Here is a 14195-nt window from a genome sequence, read left to right on the forward strand (position 1 = left end):
TGTTTGACTGTCTTTGGTGAATTCCTGCAAGCGTCCTACATCCTGCTGCTGATGCCTTGGCCCTGACTATGCCTGTCCTGTCCACGGGCTAAGGTAATTGAAATTGGAATTGTTCTGTCGGCCCTTCCCCTCCTATTCCTAGCACTCATTCCCTGTGTCAACTGTTTCCTTAAGCATTCCCATCTCTATCAGAGACTTGTGTGAGCATAAATAAATGTAAAATTGCTTTAGATGAGTGATATTCAATTATGCTACCAAGCCGCCATACACACGTGACATAAAGTGATATAGAATTCGAGTAATTCATATGCTTTGCACTTGGCCCATTTTAATTTATCATTGGACTTGTGTATCAGCTCTGACAGCATTGTAGATCCGTGTAGCCTGGACTGTTGTGTGCCTTCTCCAGTAGTTCAACAGTGCCTCTCAGCGTATTCTACCAGAGCCAATCCTGTGTTGAAGCCCAGGATACAGGTGAGAGCGAAGGCTCAGTTACAGTGCTACATGCAGTGTTAATCAGTGTAGTTAGTCTTAAGTTCCAGATCCTCATTTAAGTGCTCTTACTTGCAACTTGGTGGCACATTTGTCATTGCTACTGTAGATAGTACAGTCAGTCCTGAGAGTGTCATGGAGCCAACTAGTGCTCCTGTATCATATCTTCTGATTTGCTTGATAGAAATGATAATTCATTTGTAGACAACTTAAGTTTACGTTCAATCCTTGAAGTAAGCTATTGCTGAGATTTTTCTTTAAAAACCTGGCATGCAGAGTATACCAATATATATATACATACACACACACACACACACACATACACACACACACACACACACACACACACATATATATATATATATATATATATATATATATATATATATTATAAATAAATTCTTCTGTTAAAACAAGATACATCTCAAGTATAAAAGGCCCATTAAAACACTCTGGTTTAAAGCTAAGGACTATATTTCAGTGGCCTGACTTCCACCCTTATCAAGTAGTGAAAGACAGGAAGTTACATTGTCGAAATACATAGTGGGAGATGTGCCCTTAGGTGATGCCTGGGGTCACCGCTAAGCCAGTGTTGGTTCTGTTAATTGTCTTAATCTACTTCAACGTTGCCTTAAGGAAGATATCGTCTATATGGTCAGAGACCCAGGCTCCATTGGAAAGGTTGATCCTATTATTTTGTTGTTTTATCAGTGAAGATTCTATCATTTGACATTTGTATCGACAGCTGCTCTTGCATAAAATTCAGGATGAGTTGCAATCCATGGTATGGTTCGTGTTATTTATATGATGGAAAATTACCGAACTGTTTTGTCCATATCTAACTGAGCGCTTATGTTGAGTTAATCTTTCTGAGAGAGATTTTCCTGTGAATCCATAGCATGGCTTATCACAATCCCTACAGGGTATTTCATAAACTCCTACATCTTAGGAAACTGGTTTCTGCTGAACATTAATTAAGGATTTCCCCACTGCATTCAGATAAGTGAAGATGAAGGGTTGGTTGGCCTAAGGTTTGTGGATACTTTACAGTCATACAAACCTTAGGCCAACCCAACCCTTTCATCTTCACTTATCTGAATACCTTGGGGAAATCCTTAATCATCTTTCAGCAGAAACCAGATTCTAAAGATGTAAAAGTTTATAAATAACATGAACCATACCAAGAGCAGCTGTTGATACAAATGTCAGATGGTAGAATCTTCACTGATAAATCAACAAGATAATAGGACCAACCTTTCCAATTGAGCCTGGGACTCTGACCATATAGACAATATCTTCCTTAAGGCAACCATGAAGTGGATTAAGACAATTACAGAACCAATGTCAGCTTAGCGGTGACCCCAGGCATCACCTAAGGGCATATCTCCCACTATGTCAATGTAACTTCTTCTGTCATTCACTACTTGATAAGGTTAGAAGTCAGTCCATCGAAATATAGTCCTTAGCTTTAAACCAGAGAGTTTTAATGGGCCTTTTATACATGATATATATATATATATATATATATATATATATAATATATATATATATATATAATGTGTGTGTGTGCGTGTGTGTGTGTATGAAAATATATGCCTGTCTCACCTGAAAACTAAATGCAAATTTCTCTTGTATATATGTTTCCCTTGTAAAAGGAGGTTATGTACGAGTTCATTCTTACCCACACTTTTCTTATACTTTGGAATATCAATTAAAAAGCAATAAAGCCTAAATAAACCATGAGAATCACATTGTTGCATTCCTTCAGGTGACCGTCTGAAATAGACTCTCCAGTTCTCTTACCTGAGGTCAGATAAGGATTTACAGGCACACAGGCAGCGCCCATGAGCATCACAGAGAAGAGAACCACAGGGGCGTCTATGTGATTGCTTGTGAGAAGCAGCACAGACTCTCCCACGCCAATGCCTGCGGTAGCAAAGCCGTTTCGGACCCGTGACACCAAGTGCTGTAAGTCACCGTAAGTGTGGCGTTTGCCCGTGGCAGCATCAACCTGGAGGAAGTAGGGGTTTGCTTAGTAACTTAATGAACTTTTGGTCTCTTTTTGTGTGTATACGTGTGCATTTGAATAATAATGACCACAATGCTGCCTTTCCATATGAAAGTGTTTGATAGCAAATATGAAATATGGTCTAATCACGTATCGCTAAAGTGTCATTATCATTTTAGTATTTTATGTACAAAGCTATAGAACAAATTTATGCCTATTTTATCGTTATTATATTATAGGTTTCTTTCTAAGAGAAAAATTGTCTTTTCAATCGGGACCATCACATTCACATTACAGGGAATGACTGGGATGCCGTACTACTAATGGTAGTCAGCTGAAAAAATTGTATCCGAGTCACGGTTTTTGGCTGAAGTATTGTATCTTTTCTTGTAATTTTTCATTCTGCAGAAGGATTAACTCTGTGATGATATGGCATTATGAGTTACAAGATTCATTATACAAGATTCGTTATCGTTTTCGATAATTTCACAAATATGAATGACGCTTAGATAATTGACATTGACCATCTCACTGAGCATTGAAGTCATTGCGTAAAAGAATGAATTAGACACCAGGCAATTGAAGATTTCACTACAAAAAATACTACTTACAAGCGCGACAGCTTCACCATGCTGAGCCACAACGTTAAGGAAAAACGACGCGAAGTTCGTATTTGGGATGGGAGGGACAGGCACAGGCCCCTCCCATTGGAGGATGCGAGGTCCCCTCGCTTCGGACATGACTGGTTCTCCCCCTTTCAAGATTGAACGCAGACAATTTACGACCACGATCAATCTGACAACAATTGGCTTAGTAACTCTGCGATCTTTCTCTTCTCTTTCTGTTCAGCCGGAGGTTAACCTATCGATAAAAGATAAAAGAATTTGAGATTATATCAGGTTACAAAATATTTTGGTAGTTAAAACGATTGAACGCAGACAATTTACGACCACGATCAATCTGCCAACAATTGGCTTATTAACTCTGCGATCTTCCTCTTCTCCTTCTGTTCAGCTGGAGGAGGTTAACCTATAGATAAAAGATTAGAGAATTTGAGATTATATCAGGTTACAAAATTTTTGGTAGTTAAAACGATTGAACGCAGACAATTTACGACCACGATCAATCTGCCACAATTGGCTTTTAAAACTGCGATCTTCCTTTCTTTCCTTCTGTTCAAGCTGGAGGAGGTTTAACTTTATAGATAAAAGGATTTAAGAGAATTTGAGATTAATCCAGTACTAAATTTTTTATTTTTTTTTTGGTAGTTTAAACGATTGAAACTCAGACCAATTTACGACCACGATCAATCTTGGCCACAATTGGCTTATTAAACTCCTGGCGATTTCTTCCTCTTCTCCTTTCGCTGGAGGGAGGTTTTACCTAAAAGATAAAAGATAAGAGAATTTGAGATTATATCAGTTTATAAATATTTTGGTAGCTAAAACGATTGAACGCAGACAATTTACGACCACGATCAATCTGCCAACAACTGGCTTAATAACTCTGCGATCTTCCTCTTCTCTTTCTGTTCAGCTGGAGGTTAACCTATAGATAAAAGATAAGAGAATTTGAGATTATATCAGGTTACAAAATATTTTGGTAGTTAAAATGAATTACGAAATGAGTGAAATGAACGAATTAATCACTGATTCTCTCGACTTCTTTTGATGTGCGTTACCGGATCAGGAAAGACGTCCCATAATTCTTTTCTCCCAAAGTGTACTATTTTTATTTATAACTGAAATAATTCTTATTCATTTTTAGATTAAAGACCCGGCCCTGTTTTCCATTTAATTTAAAAAGTTCTTTAAATTTGTTTTTGAAATTATGTAACAGGCATTTATTAAGGCCCAATCAGTCAACTCCCCTGTCGATTGTACATGAATATGAATTTATATATGATAATAAATATATTGATCAGCCTGAAATTGATAATTCTGTTCATTGCCTCAAGACAAGAAGAGCCTACATATCTTGATGCCTGACTAAACCGCATACTACAGGCATTGATACAGTGTACTGTATTAACAGTTTAAACGAAAGCTGGATTAAACTTTGATTTACGTTGTTAGAAGTTAGTTGCGGAAAAAACAGTGATGACGTCCTCTTCCCATTAAACGTCTTTTTATATATCAACATTCTTGAAACAAGCGTATGCCCAAAACAGAAAATGTGATTAAGGTCGTACGAAGAAGAAGAAGAAGAAGAAGAAGAAGAAGGCCTAAATAGATAGCCAAGATGACTTCTCTGCTATCTTTACAGCAAATGGATCTATGAAAGACTCTAATATGTCTCTTGTTCACATCTGGATACGCCATAAAAAGAATGTTGATAAGAACCCCGGTATGTAAATCTCGCCAGAAATTATTCTGTTTACTGAAAATAGTCGCCTCTGAATGGAGCTCGCAAAGTAGAGCTGATTTATAAAGCTTTGCCTGTGTTGGAGAGGCTTAACGTGTGTTTGCTTGCTTAAAAAATTTTGGTTGGTCGTCGTTTATTTTTAGTTATTCAGGTGTGCAATATTTTATGCATGGGAGAGTCCGACAGAACTGAAAGAGAGAGTCTTACAGTTTTATATTATATGACGAAATTCTTTTTAAAAAATTTAAGATTCTCTCTCTCTCATATCTGATGAAATACTTTCAAAATTATGAGGCTGGGTGATTTACAAACAGAACACAAAAAGTGTGATCACTTGGTTCATATCTACAGCAGTCGGAAAAGGGAAGAATGAATTACATATGAATTTGTTTTATACTGATATAAATCATACTTCAGGTGGTTGAACTAACGCAAAATATCGCCTCCGGCTTGTTTCCTCTCTTGCATTTCTTCATATTTCATTTGAAATTCGACAAACATCTATTCTTTTATGAAGGACCAGCTAACGGAGTCTTTGGCTATCTACGCAATATGCATGGAGCCAGATGTCGTCTCATTCGGGACGGCCACATTTTGTCGCTTTTGTGAGACCAATGTGTCCTAAGGATCTCTCTCAAGCTTCGCCAATGAAAGCTATCGAGTCTCTTAAGCTTGTAAGCACGAGTGCAGATCTCTCGGCAAGCAGGATGACCCCCACTATCCAATATAAACACATACTAGTTAGTATCCTTATTGTTGTTATGATGATCATTTTACTAATTTTCAACCGTGTCAGGAACACCTTTATTGTCTTCATTAATATCAAAGTCATTATCAAGACCGAAGTCACAATACATAATAAATTGTCACTATTATCAGCATTTTTCTTATTACTCTCATCATATAATAATCTCCCGCTGTCATCATAACCATAATTAGTTGCCCTCTTTCTTCATCACTAGGTCCTTAAACGAGCTAACGGCCGGTATCAACAATCTTCAGCGACTCTTGTTTGTTCATTTTTAAATTCACCTCAGTACATGGTGTGCCTAATTGTTCATTTGGACTGAAGATGAACCCAGGGAAGGGTTCGAAAGCATTTTGTATAGAGTTTTAAAATTATACTCGAACTCGCAACATTTTTTTTATTATTGTGGGCCCCTTAGAACATTATACATACTCTCGCGATAGAGAGTTTTTCCCAACTAAACATTATCTTTATTACCATTAGTCATTACCATAATTCTGTTCATTTGTATAGTTTTACCTTCGGCGCCATAAAAGTATTATTGCTATCATTACTTTATTTGCCATTTCCAACAGCCATCATTATTCCCTATCTTGTTTCTAATTTCAGTCTTTTCACATTCACTGACACGAATATCATCATCATCACTGTTATTTTGAAATATATTTCATCATCATTTATTTTCAACCCTTTTAATGACAAGATCACCACGATTAAAACTGGATTATCATTCTAGTTTACATCATCCTTCTCAAATTCATAGTCAATCTCATAATTGTGATTTATTAAAGGCCTGTCCACACTAGGAAACATTGTTTGCAAACAGTCTCCAAACTGTTTGCAAGCAATGTTTCCTGTCAAGACCTCAGTGGTCGCCAGGATGCTTGTCAGTGCAGTAGCCTCTGTATTCTACTTGGCATTTTTAATGCACTCGAGCGAGGGATTAATAAGAGAAAGAAAAGAGATGGGTGAGGAAGTTTTTAGAGAAAGGAGTGTCACACACACACATGCACATTTACATATGTACACATAGGTGCATGTGTACATATAAATATATACATGCTTAAAAAATCACAGTAGATGCACGTGACTTCATTAAATGAGCGAATACCACAGGAAAATGATAGTCAGAAATCCAAGCGCTTTCGTCTTTACTAGGACATTGTCCTTGACAATGTCTTAGTAAAGACGAAAGTCCTTGACAATGTCTTAGTAAAGACGAAAGCGCTTGGATTTCTGACTATCATTTTCCTGTGGTATTCGCTTATATAAATATATACATATGCAACATTTACATATGTAAATATGTATTTACATGTACATATGTATATGCACATACCCGTGTGTATATTTACATATACATATATTAATGTATAAGTACGTATGTGCAAGTGTATAAATATATTGAAATATATGTTTGTATATGTATTTATATATACACATACATACACACATGTATATATACATATACACTCAGAAACACTGAATGTTTTCCATTCTGGACGGGAAACAAATATAAGGTAAAAAATAAATGTTCGCAAACAGTTTGCAAACTTTGTTTCCAAACAATGTTTCCTATTGTGGACAGGCTTTCACACCATCCAAGAAACACGACATCGCGTTCTATTGAAGACACTCTTTATCATTAAAATCAAATTTCCGATATGGTTGTGTGATGTGCAATTTGAAGAATTTATTTCCCATCTATACAATCTACTTGTGTGGTTGTGGAACTTAAAGTCAAGAAGAAATGCGTTAAAAATCAATAGATGTACTTCAGAAGCTTAAAACACTTTGTTCCATTCTAAAGAATTACAAAATACACCGATCGATTTTCTGTATAACATCAAATGCTGTATGAAACTTTCAGCCACTGCAGGGTGGTGGACTGTGTTGTTGGCCCCTATAGCAGTGCCATACGCACGATTACGGCTAACTCTAACCTTGAGTCAAATAAAAACTACTGAGGCTAGAGGGCTGCAATTTGGTTTGTTTGATGATTAGAGAGTGGATGATCAACATACCAATTTGCAGCTCTCCAGCCTCAGTAAGCTTTAAGATCTGAGGGCTGACGGCCAGACAAAAAGCCATCATTTACAGAAGGCTTAAATTATTGGATGAGATTGAAAATCTTTAATTCCCCACAACAATTTCTTTTCTAAACCGTACACACAACATATTGCTTCTTCTGTAAGTGCCGATGATTGGGGATATGGATATGAAGTCGTGGACTCCTTGGAGCAAGGAATGACCCCTAAATGCAAATAAGCCCATTCTCTTCTCCTGATGCTAACGACAACAGCCACACTTTCACTCTCAATCTGATGCCGGAAGAAGAAAATATTAGCTAGCGTCAGCAAAGAGAATGGGGTTTACACATTTACACATAGTCACACATGTATGTATATTCACAGTGTATTAATATTAAGTTCCACAGTGTAACAAAAGTACATTATGAATTTAAGGAGCTTATCTATCTTTCAGTACCTCGGACGGATTGAAGTGTTTACTTGCCTACTCGGTCGAACCTCACAAATTTTGCTCTGACTAGGTACGTTTCAGTCCGGATGGAACCAGTTTGATTTAAACGCTTTCAAAGTATTCAGCTGTGGTATGCTTCAATGGAAGCATGTGGTTATTCAAAAGACGTATACAGTTATTAAGACAAAAGGAAAAATGCAGTAATGACCTTACCTTGCAGTCAATTCATGGTGATTTGGAAACTAGTAGCCCCAATACGACGCATTATCTTTCGATTTATCACAATTTGTTTACTCTCAGACTTATTATACAATAATATCAACACTTTCAGCTATCACGTTTTCATCATACACTACTTTCCCTCTCCCTCTCTCTCTCTCTCTGACCAGTGAATGCGGCTGTGACTGAGTTACTCTTCGACCGTTCGGGTTCTGTACCGCAGTCGTGCAGCTTGTGTTGTCAAGATCAACAGCCAACCCTGAGTTTGGCCTTGGCGGTTACATAACAGAGCCGCCTCAAGGGGTTGCCTTCTATTGCAATAACATTCATTTTATATTTTCACGTGCAGTTTTCTTTCGTCCACCCCCATTTACTTTTATTCTGATCGTTTTATTTAATAGAGATATATTCATGACTAAACTTTTTTTTTCTTTTTACGAACATATATCGCAACATTATTCTGAAATTCAGTGCCGCTGCAATGTAGTTTTGATAAGCGAAATGAATTCTCCCGAGCTGCCTGTCGCAGTTCTGAACCATAATAAGAGAGTAGGTACTGTGAGACAGAATATATATAAAAAACACACTTTTTTTGATAAACCGACGGAAATTAAAGACTAAATGGGTCCGCCCAATTTAGTAAACAATAGTCTTCGTTTTTTTAAGATAAAGAACAAGAATCCACAAAGTGCATTACGATGTAACAAAACATTTCTCGAGAGGAAATATATATTATTATATATATATATATTATATATATATATATAGCTATATACACAGATAATGTATATAGAAACAAATATACTTATTATACATACATATATGGATATATTAAAGTATGATTAGATAATATATAATAGATTGATATCTAGATTAGATAGAATATATATATATATATGGATATATATATATATATATATTATATATATATATATATATCTATATATACACGTATATGTAATATATATACATATAGATATACTTACATATATGTAATAATAATTAATATATATAGTATATATATATATATATATATATTATATAGTAACTATTATATGTTATATATATAATATATATATATGTCTATATAATATATATATACTATTATATATATATATATTATATTCATTATATACGCATTACCTTACAAAGGTCCTTAATATCTAATTCACTCTATCTCGGAATTAATATATTTTCATATATGTTAACCGAAGGGGAATTTTTTGTCGAAATTTTCTTATCGACTATAAAATATACATCTCTCACACCTCAATGGAATGCCCGAGAATCGAACTCGCGGCCACCAAGGTGGCGGGCTAAGACCATACCGATCACGCCACTGAGGCGCTCTAACGATTTCGACAGTCTAGAGAATTAGTAACCTTCCCTCCCCAAACAAAACAGGAGTACAATTTAAGAGGTTTACAAAAATATTAAATGTGTATATATATTATGTATATATATATATAATATATATATATATATATATATACATATATAATATATATAATATATATATATCATATATATATAATAGATATACTATATATAAAGCAATAAAAGTCTACTTATGTAAGCTGTGTATTAAAAATAAAAACATTGCAAGATAGCAGGTTTCACCTACTTGAACAGTAATCCTCATCAGCCGTACCGATTTTTCTTTTTTACAGGTACAAATACGTAATGTCACTATGGACAAAAAGGACGCTAGAACAGTCTCAAAGGGAGCCAACAACATAAGCAAACTATCATAATCATGTTATTCTGTCATTAATCTGCTGTCTGGCCACAAGACGAGCCGATCGCAGTGGTTGAATTGCTACATCGGTGTTCGGCTGTTTCCTCGTCCATACCATCAGCATCTTCCTTCAAATTTCTGGCCGGGAGAAAGAGAGACAACCTGGGCAGTAGGAGTACTGCAAACAAAGTCTATTCTAATATTTATAGTTTTAAGGATCAAATATCTTAAAAATGTATCCTCTTGGGCAAACGAATTTTTAAGCTCAAACAAGTTTAAAATATTAATGAGAGCCCCTTGAACTACTCTGCGTCTACCTACGTTATTATCTTTGTAGATGACTTTTGCTCCTTCCCAGTTAATGACATGCCCTAACTCTAACGTGTTTGGCAATTGAACTATATTTCGACCCCATCCTACATGATCGTTTATGTTCTAATCGTATACCCAATCCCCTGCCTATACTCTGTTTTTTTTCCATCTGTCCATCCGCCTGTGGTGTTTTCGCATGGTACCACTGCGTCCCAGGCTTTAAATAGTTACGCTATGTGTAAGTTTTAGGCAAATAAAAGGATATCTGTGTGTACATTTGCAACGGAATAGTGTTTTGATCATTTACTGCATGCGAATTACACCGTTAATATTCGAAATGGGATGTTATTTAAAGCCTGGGACGCAGTGTTACCATGCGCAAACACCACAGGCGGATGGACAGATGGAAAAAAACAAATTCCCCATAATAACAACTATTACAGCCTTTACACGGTAACACGTAAACCCCAACGTCATCTTTCCTTTCTTTTTCATGATTTCTAATCAACTTTGATTTTAATGAGCTGTTATACCTAAAGGATAAATCCAACCCATTTTTACGGTTCTCTGTTAATAAATGTTGTACCCTTTCCAAACTATGATGATAAAGAAGCAGAATACACTGACTACTTTTGAATTCATGTTTTCCAGTCGGTGGATTATAAAAGTTTTCTCTAGCCTTTGTAAAAGCAACACATATCGATAAAAAATCCACATCAAAAGAACTAAACAATTCATAAAACGGAAAATGTGTAATGGTAAACGCTCCATAGCAAAGAAAGATAAAGGAAAGGAAAACGCATCTTCGAGAAGTTCTGCAGCACGGAAGCATTCGTGCCCGTGTGGGAGGCGCGTGTTCTCGAATCGCTGGGCGTGTTAGGGAACACTACAGGCACCGAAGTGTCGTGAGAAACGAAGCGATTTCTGATGCAATACATCTTCGTGATTCTTCTACATCGTTCCCGTCATCTCGGGAGTCTGTGACGTTCGCCGTAGGCCCCGCCCCCAGGTCACAGTATAAATACGACTGACGAAGTTGGAGAGATCAGAGTAAAAGATCATCAGAGAGAGTCACAGATCTGATCAGTGAGAGCTCAGCAGCAGAGATCAGAGATCATCAGTAAGAGCCACAGATCAGATTATCAGTGAGAGACCAGCAGCAGAGATCATCCGAGAGAGATACGAGAAGAAGGAACATACGAAGGATCGGAGAGGAAAAGTCGCTCGAGAGAGTTTGGTCGAATTCTGGTCAAGTCGTTGTCAGGAGTGGACGACCGAGTTATTTCGACGTAGAGCAAGAATTCAGAGAAGAAACGTTCTGCAAGAGGTTTAGAGAAGTTCCTGCCCTTCGAGTATCAAGAATAGACATTATTTTCTGCAATACGGAGTCAAGAAGACGTCTGCAATCGCAGTTCTCCTTTTGTGAAGCCATCGCTTCGAGTCGCAAAACTGGCCAGCAAGTATTTGAATTACCTCACTTCTTCCCCAGTTCACGCATTGTAAGATTTGCCTTTTTATGTAAATAGGAGATACCATTCTGCATTTATCTTTGTTAGTAAGCTTGTAAATAAACCTTTGTTGCGTTTGTGTAGCTTTCTATACTCGTATCCTCTCACGGGCCGTAATAAAATGAAATGTGGAATTAAATAAATTCACTGAGTATTTTAAGTCAGTATTTTAAGTCGACTTAAAACTAAAAATATCACAATACCTTTCTGCAGAATTTTTACTAAAAGAAGCCTTTCACAATATCGTCAGCTGCTTTCACAGAACACACTATGGACACCGTTTCGAACACACTTGGAGCAAGTCTAGATTAAAAAAATTTCATGTAAATATTCGACAAGAGTGGTGAAAAACTTACTTATGGCCATACCAAACATCTGTTGATAAAAATTATCTTTGAAAGTGAATTTACAAAGTTTTTATACAAAGGGATACCAAATTAATAAAGACATTAGTAGGTAATTCTAGATTATACGAGTCCAAATGTTGTGATAAATATTGAAGCAACTTCGTTCAGCGCTGAAATGGAATGGCAGTAAAAGACTTTAAAGGTGAAACGGAGGAAAACCTCGCAATTGCAATATGAAACAATCATTATATAGAGGGTTGAAAGTAATATGGAAGTAAAATAATATGAACAGAGGTACAGTAAAAGGAACAAAAGGGATTGCAGCTAGGGGACCTAAGGAACGCTACAAAAATCGCAAGTAATCCTTTTATCCACTGGTTTATCTTTCATCAAACCAACAAAAATTAAGGCTGATTCGTCATGGACCTGAAAGAGCTATAAATTAGAACTACGTTTTAGCAAGTAACAAAGGGTAACAGGTCTGGTAACTTGCACGAGGAGCAAAGTGTTTACTGGTTATTGTTTAATTTCTGTGAATAGAAAAGTGTTTTGTTACTGATTTATGAGATGATTATTAGATTTCATGACATTTTTTCAATTCTATCGTATTACTCACAGCCAGTGTCATGTCGTTGAACGAAAAGCAGTAAGATCAATTGCGATGCTCTTTTAGACTTGACATACCATCTGTAAGATAACCTTGATAAGGGTTTGAGAGCTGAGTAATTCAATTAGATTTTAGTGCTGCTTTCAGTTTAGTAAATCACAAGGCACTTTCATAAACTTCAGAATCTCGGAGAAGATGGATATGTTTTAGGAGAATCTTGGAGAAGATGGATATGTTTTAGGATTACTTCAAGATTTCCTTACAGGTAGGACACTGAGAGTTGCTGTTGATAGGATCATTAGTGAACCAAGACCTATTTATTCTGGGGTTCAACAGGGTAATGTTCTTGGTCCACTGTTATTTTGACATGGTTGTTAGCCTAGAAAACAAGATTGTTTAGTGTACCGATGACGCAACACTTGTGGGCATATTAGATCTTCCCACTTTTGAGAAATGAAGCTACCCTCAGCTTCAATTGGGACATGGACCGGATCAGGGAATGGTGTAGTCAGTGGGATATGTGGCTGAACTCCAGTAAAACGATAACACTGTTTGATTAACATCTTTCATATAGATTTTCCACTGTATCCTCCCTTTCAAGAGGATGGGACTTTGCTGAATTGATCCGAAGCTTTAACTGTTCTAGGTGTAACTTTTGACTCACATCTTACTTTTGATAAAACATCTAATGAAAGTTTCAGCAAATTCCTCAGGAAAGTTAGGCATTGTTCATAAGTTTTAGATATATTCATTTCTTTTTAAATCAATGCAACCTGTTATAGGCCATTTGCCGTTTCTTTACTAGAATACAGTTCTCCGGTGGAGACGTCTGCTTCTGTCAGAGATTTATATAATAGGTAGAGAGGGGTTCGTGGTGGTAGGTTTCCATTTCTTATTATCAGCAGTTATGACTTGGATCATAGAAGGATGGTCTCTTGTTTGTCACTTATTCATACGTTGTATTTAACAGTGACCTTTCACATTCACAGCCGATCCCTGATCCCATTTTCCTCCTGAGAGCAACCAGATTTGCTGAACGGCAGCAGCAGTATGCAGCAAATGTGCCTCGCTATTGAACTTCTCGGATCTTTATATCTCACACTGTTGGTGTCGCGATAAAGGTAGGATCCCCTTATCATCGACAAACCTTCCACAACGTCAGGTTATTTAGCAAGAAGAAGAACGTCAAGGGAGAGGTGAAACAGCTACGTATTTGTGTGATTTGGTTATGTAACTGTGTAACTGTGGTCGAGCAAACTAACTGGAGGAGAAGTAGAGGAATTTATTTGATAAAATATTACCTTTGCCTATTAAATAATGAACAAAATATCCAATGTATACAATTTGGGAACAAAGGAATTGCTCTAGGCG

General features: G+C 36.6%; 1 protein-coding gene across 1 annotated transcript in view; it reads right to left on the minus strand.

The window, feature by feature from the left end:
- LOC135201870 (uncharacterized) overlaps positions 1–8546 on the minus strand; it is a 23830-nt gene extending 15284 nt beyond the window's left edge. The window contains exons 1-3 of the mRNA XM_064231171.1: positions 8307–8546; positions 3112–3361; positions 2296–2503 (exon numbers count right to left, since the gene is read on the minus strand). Coding sequence (XP_064087241.1) covers positions 2296–2503; positions 3112–3240 — 337 coding nt within the window. The 5' untranslated portion in view covers positions 3241–3361; positions 8307–8546. The remainder of the gene's footprint in view (positions 1–2295; positions 2504–3111; positions 3362–8306) is intronic.
- Positions 8547–14195: the final 5649 nt, after the last annotated feature.

This window comes from Macrobrachium nipponense, chromosome 28 (genome assembly GCF_015104395.2).
Source record: "Macrobrachium nipponense isolate FS-2020 chromosome 28, ASM1510439v2, whole genome shotgun sequence".
NCBI classification, from domain to species: domain Eukaryota; kingdom Metazoa; phylum Arthropoda; class Malacostraca; order Decapoda; family Palaemonidae; genus Macrobrachium; species Macrobrachium nipponense.